Raw genomic sequence first — 20,512 nt, forward strand, 5'->3', positions numbered from 1 at the left:
TTATTTTGTAATAAGCTCGGGCTCATTTTGCCGAATTCTCTTCGCTTATTTCCAGCAGTACATTGCATTAAAAGGTGCACGATAAAGCAGGGCCTCCTCTGTTTTACAAGGCCGGTATTCATTCTTAAACCCGGTACCTGTTGTTATATTCAATACTTAGAGACGTTAAGATAATCCGAGTAAGCTCATTGTGTTCAATATTTACACAAAAAATAAAGAATATGCCGAGTTGAAAGTAACTATTTCTGTATGAATTATTGCATTAATAGACGACAGAATACGTTAAGGATAGGCCATAGAGAGTGTTTTGATCACAATGAAAGACAACGAAACAAAAATTGCATTCCTGAGCCTATATACCAAAGTCAATTTGGACGAAAATCACCTAAGAAAACACGTTTCGTACCGACTTATCCAAAAATAGCCTCTGCGTTTCAGCTCTCGAAAGGTCTCAGATGCCTCATCTATATGTAGTGCTCGTGACATAAAATTAATCATAATTTTGTGAAGGCACACAGTCTATCTGTTGTAATGGCATGGACATGTCACTGACTTTCACTTCATGTAGTTTTTCTACCAGGGCTCAGTCGTTCAAAGGGCGGATAACGCTATCCAACGGATATATCACTATCCAGCAGAGAGAGATTTATCCAGTTGATAGCGTTATCCACCCTTCGTCAACCGGCAGCAGATGTCTCCATCTCGGAAGGAATGTCAGAATAGCATGCTAGTTATTCCCTTTTTGAAGGACCTGCAATACAAAAAAGAAAGCGTTAGTTTTTATCCAAGGATAATATGTTGTCTATATCGGCTTTAAGCTTTTTCAGACCCCTGGTTTCACATGATGTGCAAGTTCGTGCTCTACGGTTTTGTTTTTTTTTTTTTTTCGATAATCAACTGTTTCATAGATTACATGCGCCTTGGGTATCTATTACTTTTTTTTCAGTCAACAAAAAATATTATTCTTCTAGATTATAAACACCTTGATTGAATAACAGTCTACTACTGTGACACATGTTAATGTGATTATTCCATTTGAAAATCAATCCTAATGGAAATGGACGAAAGGTTCACAGCCGCACGTCCACCTCCCACACACTGCACGCATCAGAAAGCGGTTGATAAGGACATTGTCAGAATTATACCACAGCTTAGACGTCTAACTCCTTCAAATAGAGAAACATGACTGTAACTGTTGTAGTTATTCTAGCGAGGTTCATAAATCAAGTTAGTTGGAGTTATCCGTAAGAGTGACAGCTATTAAGCTACTTTTCCTATGTATACTTCCGGAAGTACGATAGATCTAATTGGTCTATAAGGTTTTACACGCGGATTGTGTTTCGGCTACAGTTGAGTACATCATGTCTGACAGCGTTTAATTAAAGACTGCCCTCGTCCGAACGTATTTAAAGATTATCTCATACTGTGAAAGATTCATTATTTTGCCAAAACATTAAGGTGAGAGCTGTAACACTAATATAATATTTTGCCGGATTTACTATAGTAATCTTATATTTGTGCACTCCGTGGCTTATCCCAGTTTTGTGCTTATGTCTTCCGTAGTGTATGAGTTACGCGTTCGATCAGTGTCTAAGGAGACTTACAGGGAACCTGCACGTAGGAGCTGCATAATTAACAAAGAGAATTCGAGCCTAAACACGAATAAAGACTTTTTCCTACACCCACAGCTGGTTCAGATTAGCCAAGTTGTCGCTTGTGCGAAAGTCACCATATATATATATATCTCTTCATATTACTGAAGTTCTAAAATATCTCATCGAGTCAAGGCTTGGCAATCAATCAGGCCGCGATTTTCGAAGAGCTGGAACCCACCATTGAAACTCCTGCTGCTGAAAGGATGTGTTAAAATTCCACTAAGTCATTTGATTTCTTCTACATCGGAATACACAGTGGGCTCCATTTTTACTTAAACTAGACGTAGTTAAGTGCCGGTTAACGAATTGTTTATGTACAGAATGCGGGATTCATTCATTTCTCCTAGTGAAACTTGCGGTAAGAATATGAATCTAACTCCTCTATTTTTTAGACAATCAGCGAGTCAAACAAATTTGCCAGCTGTTACTTGTTAGTTTCCATTAACCAGACGATCGTTTTCAATTATGTGTCATGCATATGAAATTGATCGCAACTCAGAAAAAATAGTGCCTCCATATTCAATATCTCTCGATAGACTGCAGAGAACTTCGAAATATTACAATGGTTTTCGGTACCATTGTTAAGGAAAAGGTCTCCTCAAAAGAACAGAATTGACTGATCTTCTTTCCATGTTGTTTACGTAAGGATCGTTGTTTTTCATACCTTATGTAGTTGATCTACCTGTATATGAAAGGAAACAGCTGGAATCTTATTCACGTTTTGTGACCTTAATTCAATAGCAGGCAGGCTTTCTCTGTGAATTTAGCTCTTGGTAAAGATTGTAGACTTGAAAAAAAAACGAGACGGGTCAATAAAGTCACCGGCAAGGTATGATAAGCTTACAGGGAAGACTCGGTTTAATAGGAAGTAGCTATTTTCACATGATTGACGTTTTATATGCGTAGCTAGCGTTCATTAAAAAAAAAAATAAACAAGGAATGGGTTTATTTCATTCTCTTTCAACACGCTGAGCTCTTTTCGTCGGGTCAAGTTTATTTCCACGACAGGAAGGGCTCTACATTTTAAAGATATTAAGACAAATGTCTGGCAAAATCATCGTGCTTACATGCAATCTCCTATTTCCTTTTAATGGTTTCTAATTGATGAGAAGGTTGGATTCCCCCATTGTATACCACCTTGATAGCGTCATACAAAATTTTTTTTACAAGTTCTAATATTCTCCTGAAAGGACTGAATCCAACCCTGCATATCAAGTGCACGTGAAGGCACTGATTATGCTAGCGGAATATGACCTTCATTAGCGTACTTCAAGTATAGAAATTTCAGAAAATGAAGTCTTAGAAAAGAAACAGACTTTGACGAGATTAGATCACGTGCCGCCAAGAAACAAGTTGGAAGAAAATTTCGCCTTCTAGAAAGACCCAGTGGGCAGCTCATTTTCGAATGCGTTATAAGGAACGAGAGGAGATTAAGAGAGTTTACACATTTTGATCGCACAATATCAGAGTCAAGTTAGCCACCATTAGCTGTTATATGAGAGGTTCTTAACCCTTTAACTCCCAGAAGTGATCAACATGCATCTTCTCCCAATAATATCCATACATTATCCAGAAAACAGGTAATGAGAATACTCATACTTATCAGGAGGAAGTTGTCATCCTGATCTAACATCAAGTTATCGTAACTAATTTACGAGGAAATAAGTAGCAGCTAGAGGGGAGAATTAACGATCAGATCTTGGGAGTTAAAGGGTTAACAGACACAACTTCAGTTGCGTGCCAAAGAGCAACTTAGCGAAGATATAAACAGTGAAAGTAGGTGTGAAGAATCTTCGTCATAAAGGTATCGTATATCTTAAAAATTTCGCTTCCTTTTCCAAGTTCGTCTTCTGCCGGCAATCCGTGTTTCTTAATCCTCAATCATCAAATGCCCCAATGGATAATTCTTACGACTTACATTGTTGTATTACATCTAAAGGTTCCCCTCTTCAATTGACCGTTTAAGTTACACCAAAAAAACCTCAAATGAGAACATGATAATGGCTGTTAAAGATGCACGTAATTTTCCTTTACCGCGCAAATAAAACAACTGCATCTCCATGGATGTAAGACGCTTCGGACTAACTTTTGTAAACACTATCCTTGTCTCGTTCTGATTATAATATGGATGAAACACTTAATCTCTTTGATGTTCGCTTTGACTTCCATAGAAGCATCATATGTATGAAGAACCGGAAGTACAAACATGCATGCAGTTACAAAGTTCGCTCTAATTTGAAACTCGTCAAACCCGACCTACAGCACAAAAGAGCCTTAATGTTAATTAATTGGCTTTAAAAACGAGTTCCTCTAGACAAGTGGAAACTTGGCATGTCCACATACCAAAGGGATATTTACTTTCAAGATCAGAGCAACTGTCAAAACAGCGAAGGAAACTTACGCTCGATGTTGCTTGTAAATCTAGTTTTTATGGAACTCACTTTGAAGTCCGTGAGGCGGAAGATAACGCCCTCATTAATATACTTGAATTTACTAATTCTAAACTGTAGTAGGTAAGAATAAAACAATCATTCTTAACTCACTGTTAACTTTCCTAAAGGTTGTTCAGTCTATATGTTCGCAGTCAAACGGCAGTTGAGAGTTTAATAAGTAGATGCATGCGGAAAAATGATCCCCTTCCTTTTATTGACGAAATATCTAGATTCTAATCAAAAAATTTTCACCGCGGAACAACTACTAGACCGTAGTTGTTCCTCATCCTGTAATAAGCACGTATGTCTTTTTCGAAAATGAACCCCTTTTATTGCTCGTCATCTCTACTTTTAATGTAAATTTTCATGAAAAATGTAACATATCTGTTCACAAGATAAATGAAACGTTAAACCGATTGTCTCACCATGCAGAGTCAGGCCACTGAATGCATTAAATGCGATAATATTATCTGTTCACGTTCATCATTTGCGTTTCTTTTGATCTCCTCAGTCTTAAACCATTCCCTTTTCTTTTTAGTTTATTTTTTAATTGCTCTGTGTTGACCTTTCCCAAAATATCACGAGGTGGTCTATTCAATCAAACGCAGTCTTAAGGATAAATACAGGAAGAGTGTAGGAAGATTAATTTTCAAAAGAATCTGGTTTTATTTTTGTTTGGCGGTTTTTGTTGTTTGAAACACTTCCCGCTTCCATTTCTCTGCGTCAAGCTAACTGTTAATCTCGACAGTGTCTAATCCAACGGAATTCCGCAACGGAAGTTTCATTTTCACAAAGCACGATAATCGCATGTCTTTATCACGTGCTATCGATAATGAAGAGATTATTGCACTGCCAGTCAATCTTGAGCACAGTTAAAGAATTTGTTGGATTCAGAACACCGAGACTCGAGCTTTTAGGCTGAAAATTACAGCATGGAGTGAGTCAAACGAAAACGGTGATCATAAAGATTAAGTACTGTGAAAGGTGAGTTTGTTTGAAGTATAAATGGGAAGATGACAAAGATACAGCTTTAAAAAGGTTCCCTGAGAGAAAGTCAGAAGATTTTTCATAAAAAGTCGCTGAGAAGTTGTTCTGCTGCGCTTTCGTTATATCGAATAAGTTGTCGTTTTCTAGTTCTTCTTTTCAAATTCAGTCCAATCGTTTCCATCCCAAGCGGTCCTTTTTTTTTCTCACTTTTTTTCTTCTTTTTTTTTACCCTATAAAACTACAGTCTGTATGTAACTTGTTCGTGTTGAGGGTAACTCTACACCTTCCTAACAAAAAATTCTTCAACACTCTGACTAACACTTGCTAAAAGTAAGGAACTGGTAAACAGGTACCGCCGGAGAGTGCAAGGTAAGCAATCCGGTGAACATGCATGCTAGGTTTTTGGCCAATTTTTAAAGATCATCTTCAGTTTATCAGTCAGTTTATTCTTATACTGAAACGGAGTAATTTTAATTCTTCAAAAAAAGTTAAACATATTGGCGTGGATGGATGATTGCGAAATGATTCCTGCTTATTTTGATCTAAACAAGCACAAATCTGTCTACTGGGGGCCTTTCTAAGCCCAGTGTTTATAGACTCCTATATATGATCACTTATTTAAGTTTTCCTATTTGGCGCACAAGTGTTTGAACTGAGGCGACGAGGGTGGCGGCAGTCTCCGCCGCCACGGAGACTGGGAAATCAGCAACAACACTTTGAAGAAAATTTTTTAAATGATGCCCACAACGTGTTTTGCGACTTGCAAATGAAGTCTCTTGTTAGTAACTGAATTAGCTTTGGTGTCTCTCTGTGTAATTAGACTGAAGACTGTCAAATAGCTCCAACTGAGGAAAGAATTATCTCTGGCGCACCAGAGAAGCCCCAGGACAGAGAATCGACCCTCCTTTGACCTTCCAAGTTATAGAACCTAAGGCTTGTAAGTACTTTCTCTGAAATTTATCATGCTGAAAAAGTCTTAACTGACCAAAAGGATATGTAAGGGATCTAGACTATTCTTTCCTAAATACGGAACTTCGAGCAAAATGGTAAAGAACAAGAACAATACAAGGATTATTCGGAGCGAAAAAGGTCTAAGACCTTTTGTTTTTTTTGAAAGTGGCTCGCAGTAGTTCGTTTGGAATGGTTTCAATCAGAGCAGTGCCAACATTTTCGTTGACCTTTTCTGACGAGCTTTTCCTCCATTTCGTCTGGCCGCTTGACACCGAATTTATCTCGCTGTTAATCATGAATTCTTTAAAGACTCCCTGTGTGCGCTGCGAGTCATATGTGGCCGAAACAAAACTCTTTAAAAGGTCCTCGAGCAACATATCATGTTGTTCGGTCTCGAACATATTTCGACATTAATTCGTCTAGTCTAGTATTAAAAACACGTTTGAACGGCTCACTTTTGATGCTCATGCAAATGACCTTGCTGCTAACCAGCCGGTGGTTGGGAACTGATGTAGTTCTTGCATAAGGTAGAAAATCGTTTTGGTAACTCACTTAAAGTAATGTTCAGGTTTGAGATTTCCCTGTGGAATCCGCGATGAACTTGTGAAAATTTACTTTTTACGGATCAAGATTTTAGAAGGACCAGAAGTCTGGAATTCAAGCTATATGTCATTATTTGAACTGGAATTTTTTCGCAGTCAATCATGATTTATGACCAGCTGCAGACATTAGAATTATAGACATTCTAGTTTTTCATGCGATTTGTCATGTTTTGTGCGCGTTTGTTTTCCCTATCGATGTCAACGCTCACGCTTTCGGATATCGTCTGAATTTTCACGGGCACGGAGGTCACCGCCTCCAAGAGTGGAGGTGCTCGTGCATGCGTGACATGCCTAGCGTCTTAAACAGGGCAAGTTGAAGACAAAAACGTTCATTCGGTGCTAAAAGAAAAAAAAAGTAAATACCGTGACTAACATGCTGTTAGAATAAGTTGAAAAGGTGCACGTGTGCGAGAAATTGAGTGAGCCAAATCCCGATGAACGAACATGAAAGGCCCTTTGCCATGAAAAAATCGACAGTAAATTAGTCAGTTTTATATCAGAATTGCAGGAATTTTAAGTCTTCAAAAAAGGTTAAAGATACTGACGTAGATGAGTGATGGTTGCATGACTATTATTGATTTTAATTTTCAACAAACAAAAGCACACGGTTGACCACATGCGCCGTAAATAACCAGTGTCTGCTAACACTTCTCTGATAGAACTGCTCAACAAATCAAGGTAAAACCAGTATTGTAAATCGAAAAAAACCCCGACCACTCTGTCCAAACTACTACTTAATCAATTTCTAATTAGGAATTCTTCGCATACGTTGGGCAATTAGATAGAACCGAAGCACTTAGCTGCATATTCCGGCTTAGCAACCGCCCTAAAATAGCGATAGCAACAACAGTATTATTATTATCCGCAGGAGAAAGTCTGAGTTGTTATTTTCATCTTTAGCTAACACAACTCTGTCTTATAAACCAAAGCAAACGCTAAAGGGAAAGCAATTCAACAGCTGAACCATAATTAGTCTCAGGTTCATTGGGTTCAACCTTCGGCAGCAAAGCTGAGACGCGCCTCCTTAACAATGCGAAACGTTCTAGGTGTAATTCTTTCACTAAAAGATAGCGCTAGTTATAAAAAGCGCAGCCAGCATGCTTTACTCGTGCCTTCTGTCCTTCGAAACAAGAATTCAACAGTCTTCGAGATCCAATAGCGAACTGAAATGTTCATCCACTTGCAGCCTGTTCGTGTTCCACCAACGAAAAAAGAAACATCTTCGTTCGTGTTCGTACTTACCTTGTTTACGTCAACATGATAGAATTCCCATTTAGGTAAGTAAACAACCTTTAAGCCCAAAATAACCATAAGGCTAAAAAGGAAGTATGACAAGCATACTTAAATCAGCATGTCAGAATATGTTATGCCTTGATAGTCCCCAAGTTCTTGTCGCTGAAAGGCTCTTTGACAGTTTATACAAAATTTGTTCTTCGTTTTCAGTAGTCGTTTTCTGTTCAACGCTTCATATTTCTAGAAACAACGCTTTTGATAGATCTCTTTCAAGAACTCGGTGACTACGATATTGTTGTTATTGTTTAAATTTTGAGATCATTTAGAACATTTTATCTTCAAGATCAATCTGGGAACAAACTCAAGTTAGTATATGTTATGGCTTGATATCTGTCGTTTCTTGTCTGCTGGCGGTTTATACAAGTATGTGTTCTTCACACGAAATCAAATTTATTTGTCCTCTGGGCATGTTACACCTCATATTTCTTGAAACGACGCTTTCGTTACTTCTCTCTTAAGAACTCGGTGATTATGATGCTGTTGTTTCAGATTTAGGACAATTTAAAACATTTTATCATCAGGATCAATCTGGGAATTAATTCACATTGAGTAGGGTGTGCAAAGGAAAAACATGGTCAAACATATTGTGTTTGTATACTGTCCTGTTATTGTCTGTCTTTTCTTATTGTAGATATCATTGTCAGTTTGCTGTTCATCATGTTCCCTCTGTCTATCTCTTTAACCTCATTTGTTAATATATTCCATGAGTCTAAGTTTTCACCTCAATCATAAGATCCTGCCTATTGGATCAGTTTGTCGTACAGTTTGGCCATTTATAGTGATGCATGAGTTCTGCCTATGTAATTCTGTCTCTCTTATGGTGCACGCACATAATCATAGACAATATGGCGGCCTTCCATCCGTTATTTTAGGAATTCGTCTTGTCTCTCTAAATATGGATCGGTGTCAAAACGATGTGTTTTCTGTTTTTCTCTAACGGAAGCTATCCTTTCATTTTCCACTCTTAAACACTCTCCGTTTTTTTTCCAGATTTTTTGCCACGTCGCTTGATTACCAAGTCATAGACGAGGCGAATGTACAACTAAATTCATAAGCGTATCTTCCTCTTTGTTCTTTCTCCGCGACAAAATTGGGAGCAAGTGTGATATATCCCCAAAAATATGGCTCTGCTTTGATTCTTAGCGCCGACATTTTGACAAAGAGATTATAAATTCGATGAAACAGCAAGGATTGCTGAAGGAGTGCCTGAAACGGTGTGAAAGGATTTGGTATATTTCCGTCAAACATGGCTCGCATTTGTTTCAAGCTATTTAAGACAGTTTGACAACAAAGACAGATATAGGAATTGCTGAACGAGTTCTTTATGAGCGTATAACACTTTGTTCAGAGTCAGCTACTCAACTAAACGTCCCTGATTAATTAACAACAACTTGAAGTTACAAAATGTGCTTATTTCTAGGTGTGGCTATTGGGTATGGCTTGACTGACGTGAAAGATAATAATTTTTATTTTTTAAAAAATTGAGGTCACGCTCTTTGTATTCAGTCTTGGATTACATCGATCTTAGTGTCATGTTGCGGGATTTCTGCCTTGGTTAGCATCTATTAGCGTGTTGCTATACAGTTCAGGACGCAAGTTCAATATTTTGGATCACTTCCCTAATATGGAATGGGGGAACACAAGAGATTTCCTGATCTAACAGTGGTTATGGACCAATTCAGTACTTTCATACGATTCTACCGAGCATATTTCTGCTAATTCTCCCTCTGTTCTACTTCATATCTCTGGATATAAAACCGGATAACTGCTGGAGTTATCACAATTATTTTTAAACATGAGGGTATTTATAGCAAATTACATCCGCAGCTCGTATGTTGCAACAAACACATGTCGTCAACCTTTCGCGTCATTACGATCTAGATAAACCGTTGGTAGGCCTTAACGTCTTAAAGATGATTTCTTATTCGCAGAGGCAGACACCTTTTCATATAAGGCTCTATTCAGCAGAGGTTAATTGATCCGTCGTCAAATGTTATTGCGTACGTGCTCTGAACATTGGAGCCGTGATAGCTGACTGTGAGTGCATTTACAAGTAATCGCTTTATCCGTTATATCATGTTTTCTGTCGCGCCAAACAACAGATTTTCTGTACCACTCTCATTAAAGTGCAGTATGTTAGAAATTCCTAATACATAGATATCACAGTTAATCTGAAAAAATTGCCTACAGTTCCTCTGCTCAATTCAAGTGATGGCGGGCAGCCAACCTCTCTCGCTATCTTTTTAGTCCAATTAGGTTTCAGTATTTGATGGTCTGTCTACAATTTAAAAGCGACTGAGCTCCTTTCCGTCTCGACACTCCCAAACAATCCTCCTACTGCCATTTAAAAAAAATGTTCCGTTTCAGCCTTCTTTCCTCACATATGCTGTTTTCAACTTTGCCTGAGAATCCTCTGAACTCTTTCATCCGCTTAAATATTTTAATCGTGGAGTTGGGCATATTCTGGAGCTAATATAAAAACCATACATAAATCTTATTTCACAATTGTCTGAAAAAAGAAACTCTGTTCTCCAATGCAACTTGAACAGTTTAAGCATTTCGGCAAATTTATGCTTTCCTCAATCCTTGACCTAAATGCGACCTTCTTCCAAATAAGAATTCTTCCAGATAATCTTATCATATAATCACATTCTAGCCCGGTTAAAACCAAGCATAAATTTTAAAACCATAATAGGCGTTTCAGGATCTTAAATTCCGGGCATCAGAATTTTTAATGAAAATTAGTTACATAAGCCACCAAAGATAGAAAGCATCTGCCGGCAGTTGCTGTCCAAATCCACAAGTGGGTGAGCACGGCCCAAAAGTTTTCGCAAAACTGTTTATGAACTGCAAAGGGTAAGTTTTTTATTTTAGCATTGTTAAGTCAAATGAGGTACATTTTCAAGTGAAGATGAGGTTGATTTAACAAGAATCACTTTCAAATGAACAGCAAAGTCACAATGTGGTTGAAGGAAATATCAAGAATGAAATCTAAACTTGTGCACGCATCACATGTTCGATTGAGTGATCACTAATTTTTTTCTGTGTCACTTGCTCCTGATAGTGGCTTTTAAGATAATTTGAATTATGATGGAGTGAATGGTTACTTCTTACTTCAGTGAAGTTTTAAGTTGGCTCGTGCCGAGGTTAAGCAAAAGGAAAGATATGGAGCAGTTTCAAGAGTCTTCCGGGAGCTTAAAGGAAGAGATGAAAATCTTCCACATCGTCTGTGTACAAGCCTAAATCAAAACATATCAATAAAAAACCCATAGATCATCGTTCAACTTGCCAGCTCTCCAGTAGGATTACAACAATGGTATCTGAGGGTATAACTAGTATGTTTCAACGTTTTATTGATTATACTTAAGTGTTTTTCTGAAGTGTGCTTGACCAAGATAGCTTCGCTGAAAACTGGGTAAAAGGAAATTCTGAGGCCTTCTCAATGTGTTTTTCACTGGATGTTTTAACTAAGAGAAGGTAGCCGAGGGTTGAGCTTCTCAAACGTTTGATTTCAGCGTATATTGCAAATAGGGCTGAAATTATTCGACTGAAAATCTCGGTTTGTCCGGTGTAAATGGAGAACCAAGACAAAGATGCTTGACAAGTTAGACGCGTTTTCCGAAAGCTCCAACAGAAGTAATTAGCGCGATACCTGATTTTATCTATGGCTGATTTTCAAAACTATTCACGCGATCTCAGAAAGTTTTTACATCCAGCTGCACAAGCTTCTTCGCCCTTCAAGTCTTCTGTGTTTACGGATCAAAGTTGAATCTTGAACTTCATTCTTTGATAGAACTGGCTCGAACTCAATTTTTGCTCTCTTTCCAAAAATCTTTCGAGGAAAAGATCGATGCATGTCTGTTGTCAGTATTATGCTTGATCAATCAGCTTTTCATTCGCATATTTACTCCCTACGAGCTTTAAATTAGCTGTGTTTTAAACAGTTTTTCGCTGTTGTTTTATTTGATCTCATTGTAGTCCTCTCACATCTATATGTAAGTGTTTCCTTCCGACTTGATTGTTAGGCAAGCTAATTTCCGTTGGACACATTCTTACATTATTTAATCTTGAAAAAAGTTTTGTCTTTTTGCCGCCACTGTGGCATTACCCAGTGAACAGGCGACGCGAACAGACAAATAATCTATAAAAGGGCTTGATCTTGATTTAGGGCCAACCTTAGTCCTCAGTAATTTAAGTTCAAATCACGAAATTTACGTTAGAGTCTGGAAATTTAATGGTTAAACATCAATCCAGCAGTATCTTTAGACAGGGAATATTTAAGTAATTATGTTCTTCTGAGTCTTATCTGCTTCCTCACACCAGGGGTTGTTAAAACATCAGGCTTGAAAGCAATACCACGGCTGTTTATGATTTGAATCGAGTTGCATTAATTCACACTAATCATCAGATTTTCAGATTATTTTGCGCCAAAATCCTTTCATAAATGTTGATAATCATTCTTGCACACAAAGATTAAAAGCTCTAGATTAAAATCCTACAGCTGTCTATTAACACTGACATTGATTTTATCGCTTCGTGTTGCTCTCTTACGTAGCACGTCAGTTGCTGTAAATGCAAAGCGACCTAACGACCACGCCCAAAGCGAGTCGTTCTCACCGCCAAATATGGACTTTATTCAGTCTGAAATATGACATTCATCAGGCTCAGAGAATTGATTTTAAGGGTGAACGGAAAAGTCTTTTCAAATCTTAACTCTGCAGTGTTCATTGTAAAACCAGTAGGTGAATTTCCATCTCGTTCTCATCTGTTTTTCCATGCATGCCTCTGGAAAATTTTTCCCGAAACGAATCCCAACGCGGGAAAGCTGATTTTCTTGTGTAATCTGTTCAATAATTAGCTTTTAGCAAACATTATCTAGTGACGTAAAGCCTATCAAAATTTGATGAATTCCATACATTCTTGAAAACGTCGTGTTCTTGATATCTGCAAAAGGATCTGGTATACTGTACTAAAATTCTAAAATATAGCGTTTTTCGCTTTGGTTTTGTAAGATCAGAGTTTTCTTAATCTTTTGATGTTGATGAGAACATGTAAAAAATAGTTTTGAATAAAAAAAGGGGAGGGATTTTATTCGATAAGCTAAAAATAGCTGTGTTAAGATCTTTAGCTTTTATATTAGTCTACATATCTTCTCATGTAAACGTCAACGAAAATCAACAAGATAATTTTGGCACACGATACGACAGCTAAAGTGCGATGGTTTTTCCGTGTAATAGCGTAATTTGTCCTTTCAAAATACTTTATATAAAGTTGTATCTTCTAGCCCCCTGTGGAGCATATCTCCTAGCATTAAATCAGGCCTCTAGAAAATGATAGATGCATTGGTTTCCGTATCATTCACAATTATGTTGAATTAAGCCGGATGCTTGAAAATTACATTTGTTTTTATTCTCGTAAATTAAAAATCTTCTCAGCATGAGGTAACATAAATGTCTAGAAAACACTCTGGGATAAATGTCTACACGATTTATCTTTCTCCAAACAATCACGCCCTTTTCGGCAGATTTTCGGCAATCCAGGAAACGATATTATATGCGAAAATAAAAAGGGATTGATATATCGCGGATGAGAAAACCAGCCTTATCGCAAGATAAGCCAATCAGTGAATTATCGGTCAAAATTTTTTATTTCGAAAGAGGCAAGTCATAACGCGCTCTGAGTTGTTGTTGTTGTTGTTGTTGCTTTTTTTGGGGGGGGGGAGGTCGTTGAAGTCGTCGCTTTTGTGAACTTACATTTAAACCAGCGAGACATAGGGGAATAAGAATGGTTCAAGATAGAGAGGATTAACACCGATTCATACTGATGAACGAAGAAAATGTGTGCCAACTTTTCCGACGTGCGTTAAGGGAGACGAGAGCTCTCAATGATACAGCGCACATGAACTGGTATTTTTCGATGGCTGACTGTAACCATATAGAAATAGCCCACGCTCGAATCTTTGGATGGTTGCGAAGAAACTGGGTCGAGTACACCATTTCGAGGCAAATCTGTAAACTTCTTGACATATTAAGTGATACGTGAAGTGACAAACTAGACACGCAAAATCCTGCTTGCCCCTACCACCCGTTCCCCTCCCCCAACAATAAAAAACGTTCCTGATGAGCTCTTGTTATAATCGTGGAAAGCCTATCAGAAACTGATTAAACCACGAACGCAGGTCTTGTTTGCTTTTGTGCTATTCATGCTAAAAGTTAACCAGTGAACCTCAATTTGATGTATTCTACCCAGGTCAGTCATTCAAGCTCATGTCCAAACACATGTAACGACTTTGAGATGATTGACACTCATATCGAAATAAATTCATTGCCAAGTGATATGTTATCATTGAATCGAAGAGCAGATATGTTTTTGTGTGAGTGAATCCTTCGAGAAGCCTAAATACATCCCCACTCATCCGTGTCGGGTGTCCCACGTGATCATCCAGTAAACAGGGAAAAACACGAAAAGGTCAGAATCAGCCAAAGAGGAAAATGACTGATTGGAGATGAGTGAATTTCTTGTATTAAACAAAGTATTTCATGACGTTTGAACAATTGCAGTTTTTGGTTTAACAGCAAATTTATCATCTTTTGAACTGAGATGTATAATCTCTGGCGTAATCTTAACCCTACCCCTGATATAATTTAAAAGAAAAGATATTTGACCCTTTCGCTGACGTAAGCCGAAAAGCTCAAGAGTGTTACTCCTCTCTCTTATTAACGGAGGTTTAGCCAGGACGAAAGAATTTCGGGGTCGACGCGCGGAGCGAACAGAGGAGGGCAGGATAAGAACCAACCAAGTACAAGGTTTTGAAAAGGTATTCTCTTTCTCAAGGTTAACTATCTTCTCTTGATTCTTACTAAAAGTTTAGAATAATACTTGAACCTTTTTCTAGAAGTGAAGGCTGGTTAAATTGCATAATGTGCAAATTAGCACAATTTCTCAAAATATCAGATCACGTAGCTAATTGAGAATAAAGTTGTTTGATATATATATAAAAACAAGTCACAACGACAATGAGGTCCGTCAAATCTTCACGGCGGATTCGAATGCAATTTTCTGCATTCAAAAATGGTTCACATATATTATTTATTTGTCAGACCGCGCTTAAAATTGAATACCTTGGACATCATTTATAATCCGTTTCCAAACAGGGCGCTTTCGACATCACTGATCCCTGCAGTATGTAGCACGTGTGTCGCATTTGAAACAGGAAAGTGGCCTAGGTACCCTGTGAGTTCCCCGGTAGAGGCCATTTTAGGCCACTTTATTTAAAATTCAATTTTGACTTTTTTTTTCATAAAGAAGCTGTAGAAGGCTCTTGTAATAAGATACAAACAAACTCAGTCCTGCAAATGCAATTTAAAATGGTTCAAAGTTCGTTATGAATGACAACAAGCGAAAATTTAGTTGAGTTTGGAAAACGGTCCTCAGATCCCGTGAACAGGATTACTGAGGGTCACAAAGTGGTTGATTCCTCCACGAGACTGAGAGTGACGCTTAGAGTGATGATAAAGCACTTCAATTCTCTTTCTCCTTTTCCTACGTGACAGCTAATGCTATCGGTAATCTCTAGAAGAAACTTTGGTTAAAAAGGCAAAATACCCCCTCAAACCAAAAGCACTTGAACTTGTATCTTTGTGGTTTAAGCTGCTTGTTTTCGCCGCTAGTACTTATTTTTCCTTAGATGAGAAGAAAAATGTCGCCAAGTCTTGTGTATCTAAGCATTACGTAACCATGAATCATCCACTTTTGGACTCCAGTGGAATGCAACTAACACTTTTTTCCGCCATTCTGGTTTTGACGTTCGTGTTCCTCTTTTCATTTATTTACTTTTTTCGACATCACGTCTATTTATTTTCGTTTGGCATAGCTAACCTCGACACGTGATTTCTAGGAGTGTTCTCCGAAGGTGAGGATTTTGACTCGAGTTACCTCCCTGGTGGTTTATTTATAGTTCACGTCACAGTCAGGGGGAAGTTGTTGCAAAAACAAACGCGTCGTATACAATTTTCTCGGGTAGTTGCTCTTTCACCGGAGTGCTTCGCTAAAGTTCCCGGTTAGATCCAGTCACGCGGTTTGGCCTCAAGCGACTTCCTGTCACGCGAAATAACTATATCACGCGTTAATTAGATAACTTTGTCTCGTTTAAGAAACCAGGGGAATATTCAGAATGTCAGGCTTTTAAAGTGATAGTAAATCGTGTTATTCCCGATCTTTCATTACCTTTCTCTTTGGTTAAGATTTACAGGAAACTGCGAAAGCCGAAGCCGTAAATTGTCTTAGCCACAAGGTCGCGGGTTCACTGAAGTTCTAATCTGCGAGAGGAAGGATTCTTGAATTATAATTGAATCTTTTTTAAGTTCTTTTTGTTGCTTGAAAACTTCTGTCCATTAACCTTGTAATTTCGATATCTTCGCGTTTAAAAGCGATGAAAGAATGAACTGTTTTGGATCACCAGTCCCTTAGCGGTGTGTGCTTTACTCTCTAAAAGCATGACAGTTGCCTTTTGTAGTAAAGGTGAGCTAATGTTTTTCGCAAGTTACGACAAAAAACTCTGGTGGGTCCAGGTAAACCACATTTGTCAAATTTTATCATCTTGTAATTAGCTAATTATCTTCGGATCATGTCCTTTGTATTTGACCGCCCTGGATGCTTACTGTTTGCGTCTCTATTAAGCTGCGTTTCTAATCTTGTCTTCACATATACACCTCGGTTTTTTTTCATAACAACTTACATTCGAACTAACATTGGTAATGCTGAAAATGGATGATAAAGATTCTGATCGAAGTGACCCTTTCACTTGTACTGGGTATACGCTGTCAGAAAAATCGACCTTCTCTGATATGTAAAGATAAGTTATTGTCTAGACCTAATCCTCTTTCTTCATATGAAATAAGTCAAGTGATTTAAATCCGTCTGTGCTCAAAACCGATAGCGCAGAACTGGTAGCCCATGCAAGCGCTGTCACTGGAAGTGTCGCTGAACAATAGGTAATTCTTTTGAAGGCGAGCCTCAGCAAATAAATTATTTGCATAACACATTTTCATTGGCAAACAATAATGCGAAAAGTACACCGCACCCTGAGAGCTTGCGATATGGACTACGTGAGCGATTTCCGTTTCCTGGGGTTAACCCCATGTCAATCAAAATACCCTTACGTGTGAAGCCGAAATTTCGGCCTGTTTCAGCGATCGAGAGTGGTTTAGTTTCATTTGTAGCGCGTTTAACTTTCGCTGTGGACACGTTTAGCTACGCACTTTACGCGCGCAAGTATTAATTAAGCTCACCGCAGAGGATCATTTGTGTCATGATCGGCTGACAAATAGCCTGATTTACAATCAGCAGAAACAATATCTATCTGTTTACTTTATCGCCTTAGGAGAAAGATACGGGGCATAAAGGTCGTGTGCTGTAATCTCGAAGGATTATTCACCGGTGACGTACAGGGAGGAAAAGAAAACGCTTGGAGCGAAGAAGATTTGTTTGACAACGCGCTGAAAATGGGAGATCGCGGCAATAAGATTCTACTTCTTACGTCGCTGGTGTTCTTATTACACTTTGTAATGAAAATAGAGATGGTACATGGAAATAGCGTCATTTTAAATGCCATGAAAGCTGCTGAGGCCGAAGAGGACAAGCATCGCTCTGACTGCGCTTCAAAGCGACGTGTTAAACGCCATGATCACGCACGGTTTCCACAATCTCCGCCAACGGGATCGCAATTTGGAAATGCTCTGAGTTTACTTGATGACGCAGTAGTGCGATTTACAGGAACCGTCAAAATACCATCGCATCAGTTCACAGTAGACTTTTGGATGAGACCCGAAGGTGGCCAGGTATCGCCGGTGACAGTCCTCGGTCTGTTTGATGACTGTTCGCCGGACAAAAAAGACGGTGGTTGGGCGATAGGCATGGAAGAGGCAAGTACTGAGCGAAGCCTGAGAGTTTTTTTTAGACTACGAACGCAAAGATCAGATAACGACACGAAACTGCTTTCTCCGCGCAGCGTGGAACCAAACGTATGGCTTCATGTTGCAGCAACATTTAATGGAAAGAAAATGAAATTGTACGTAAATCAAGCCAAAGTTGGAGTGTCTTCGGAACAGAGCGGACACATTTTCGCCGACGGCTTCGACTCTTACCCCTGTGAGCACTTAGAGGCCGGGGGCGATCACTCAACCGGAATGTTTTATCGCGGTTTGATCGATGAGGTTCGACTGTGGTCAGTTGCGAAATCACACAAGGAAATCAACAAGAATGTTTTTGCCCCGATTAGAGATAAAGAACCATATCTTGATGATCTTAATCTTGCAATGTACGAAAGTTTCGCCGAAAAGGAAAAACTCAATCGCAATCCAAAGACCAGATGGGTGACTGTTCTTGGAAAACCGAACATTTTGCAGTCAACTATCCCAGGCGATGCCAACGATTTTTCGATCGTTAAACCCCCGTGTGGTGTAACAGTATGTGACAATCCTGAGATTATCCGCAGTTATGTGAAAAATAAGCACCTGCGAGGAAAAAAGGTTGTGCGATATCGAGTTGTTAATATAATGGAAGATGACGGCACCAATCCTATGGTGACCAAGAAACAGTTGAAAGCGCAGCACGCTCATCTAAACCGAGCTTTCAAGCGGTACAACATCACATTTCAACTTAGCGAAAGGAACATCCGAAACACCTCCTTACGACGGCGCACGGTGACATACCAGTGTGAACGCGAAAAGATCGGCGATTCGCGCTGCAATAAACAGCATTGCAATTACGAAATTACGGGAAATGACGGCGGCGACTGTGATGATCCAAAAATCAGATGTGACGCCAAAAAGCGCGGGAATGGCATTTGCGACTTAGAATGCAACAAATTCTACAACGCATGGGATGATGGTGATTGTTGTAACGAGAGTGTAACAGACATTTATAAAACTTGCTTCGATCCTAGTTCTCCAAACAGAGCGTACATGAGCGAGAGAGAGTACAAGACTATGGTCAATCTAGACAATCAAGATTACTTGAACGTTTACCTGGCTCAGTGGAGTAATGACGACTTACAAGGCCTGGCCACTTTTCCTTGGGACAAATCCGTGCATAGTATATATGGTGGTACCATTCTGGGCCTGAAGAATTTCGGTCGCAAACAGCATCTGGATGCCCTTGTTCACGAGTTTGGTCACATGTTAGGCTTGTGGCACGTACATTACGGGGTGACTGATTTAGATTGCACAGATGATTGTGCTGAGACTTTCCCTTCACTCGAGTTGGGTGATTTATGCTCTGATACTAACCCCACCCCAGCTAACAGCCGGTGTCGAGATCCCGTTGTTAACAAATCGGAAAGGACGTGCGGAGTCAGGAAGTTCGTGGACACTCCTTTTTCAAACTACATGAGTTACACAGATGACTCCTGCACCGATTCGTTCTCAGAACAACAAGTGGCTCGAATGCACTGCTACATTGATTTGATCCATCAGTCATGGCAGGGCGCCAAGACAACACCTTCGTTCATCCCCATTCCTCCACGCGTAACATCTAAAACGAAGGACACCGTCAAGCTGACCTGGATACCACCGCTAGGAACTGGAGGAGGAAATGCGCTTAAGGGTTGCCATGAGTGCCGCGAGGACAAAGTATTTCAGCAATATGCTGTAAGTGCGTGGAGCCCCTGTCCCTCCCGTCCCAATGGATATTGGGCTCCGCATCAGGCCATTGGTGCCCCAGATGTAGCTAAGCCTTGCATCATGAGCGTCGTGGGGTGGAGTCCCTTCCGTATGCAGTGTTCGGAAACGTTTATCGAGTTTGGATTCAAGGAAGCTGTTATTCCAACTAAACTCTCTGTATGGGTACTGTTTTCCTCTAAGGATGGAATTACCGACATACAGTTAATCTTTGCGGATGGTTCAAAGTTGTCGCTGGGGCACTTTACAGCACAATGTGATGCGCCCCTTACAATTCCTTTAACACCCTACTCATTAACCAAGAAGATTTCAAATGTTAGAATCTACCTGAAGAAGGAAATATCGACTGTCATTGATGCCATTCAGCTAACCTCGTCTGTTGATCATCCAAACTGCCTCAAATGTGATCCCATGAAGTACTTGGTGACTAGAGATCCACCCTTTCCAGAAGGTTCTTCAGTGCCTGTGGATACCACCCAGTTTGAAGACAGGTAATTAATTTTGTCATATTCATTTCTTTATCTGCAGTTCACATATATGTTTTTCATATATTTACAGTCATTTATTCATCACCCCATGGGTTTACTTGGAACCAACATAATGACCTGCTCTCAGTTGGCTTGTTAGCTCAGTTTGTAGAGCACTCCACCGGTATCGCAGAGGTCATGATTTCAAATCCAGTACGGGCCTGAATTTTTTTTTTTCACTACTCCTTATGTAGTGTTCACTGCTGGGAAGATAGATCCCATATTCATAAAAAATGTTTGATAATAAGTGAGGTAGATGAGCGTTATAGTCTTACGAATTCTAAGGAGTGACTCTTTTTAAGTTCTGATTGGGAACAGATATCTGTTTTTATATTCAAACGAATTATCATATGTTGGATTGTTTCTTTCTTAAATTTTCTCAGATCT

General features: G+C 39.2%; 1 protein-coding gene across 6 annotated transcripts in view; it reads left to right on the plus strand.

The window, feature by feature from the left end:
* The window catches only part of LOC113668746 (pappalysin-1), a 30,911-nt gene that overhangs the window by 224 nt on the left and 10,175 nt on the right, over positions 1-20,512 (plus strand). Inside the window, exons 1-3 of one of the 6 annotated variants that reach the window (XM_089205377.1) lie at positions 4,918-5,071; positions 5,895-6,011; positions 17,303-20,089. In XM_089205377.1, the coding sequence (XP_089061503.1) occupies positions 17,424-20,089 (2,666 nt within the window). In that variant the 5' untranslated portion in view covers positions 4,918-5,071; positions 5,895-6,011; positions 17,303-17,423. Of the gene's footprint in view, positions 1-4,917; positions 5,072-5,894; positions 6,012-7,818; positions 7,905-10,410; positions 10,777-14,620; positions 14,738-17,302; positions 20,090-20,512 lie in introns of those variants that run through there. The other 5 variants (XM_027184697.2, XM_089205376.1, XM_027184693.2 and 2 more) reach the window with 5 other exon arrangements.

This window comes from Pocillopora damicornis, chromosome 4 (genome assembly GCF_964200805.1).
Source record: "Pocillopora damicornis chromosome 4, jaPocDami1.2, whole genome shotgun sequence".
NCBI classification, from domain to species: Eukaryota; Metazoa; Cnidaria; class Anthozoa; order Scleractinia; family Pocilloporidae; genus Pocillopora; species Pocillopora damicornis.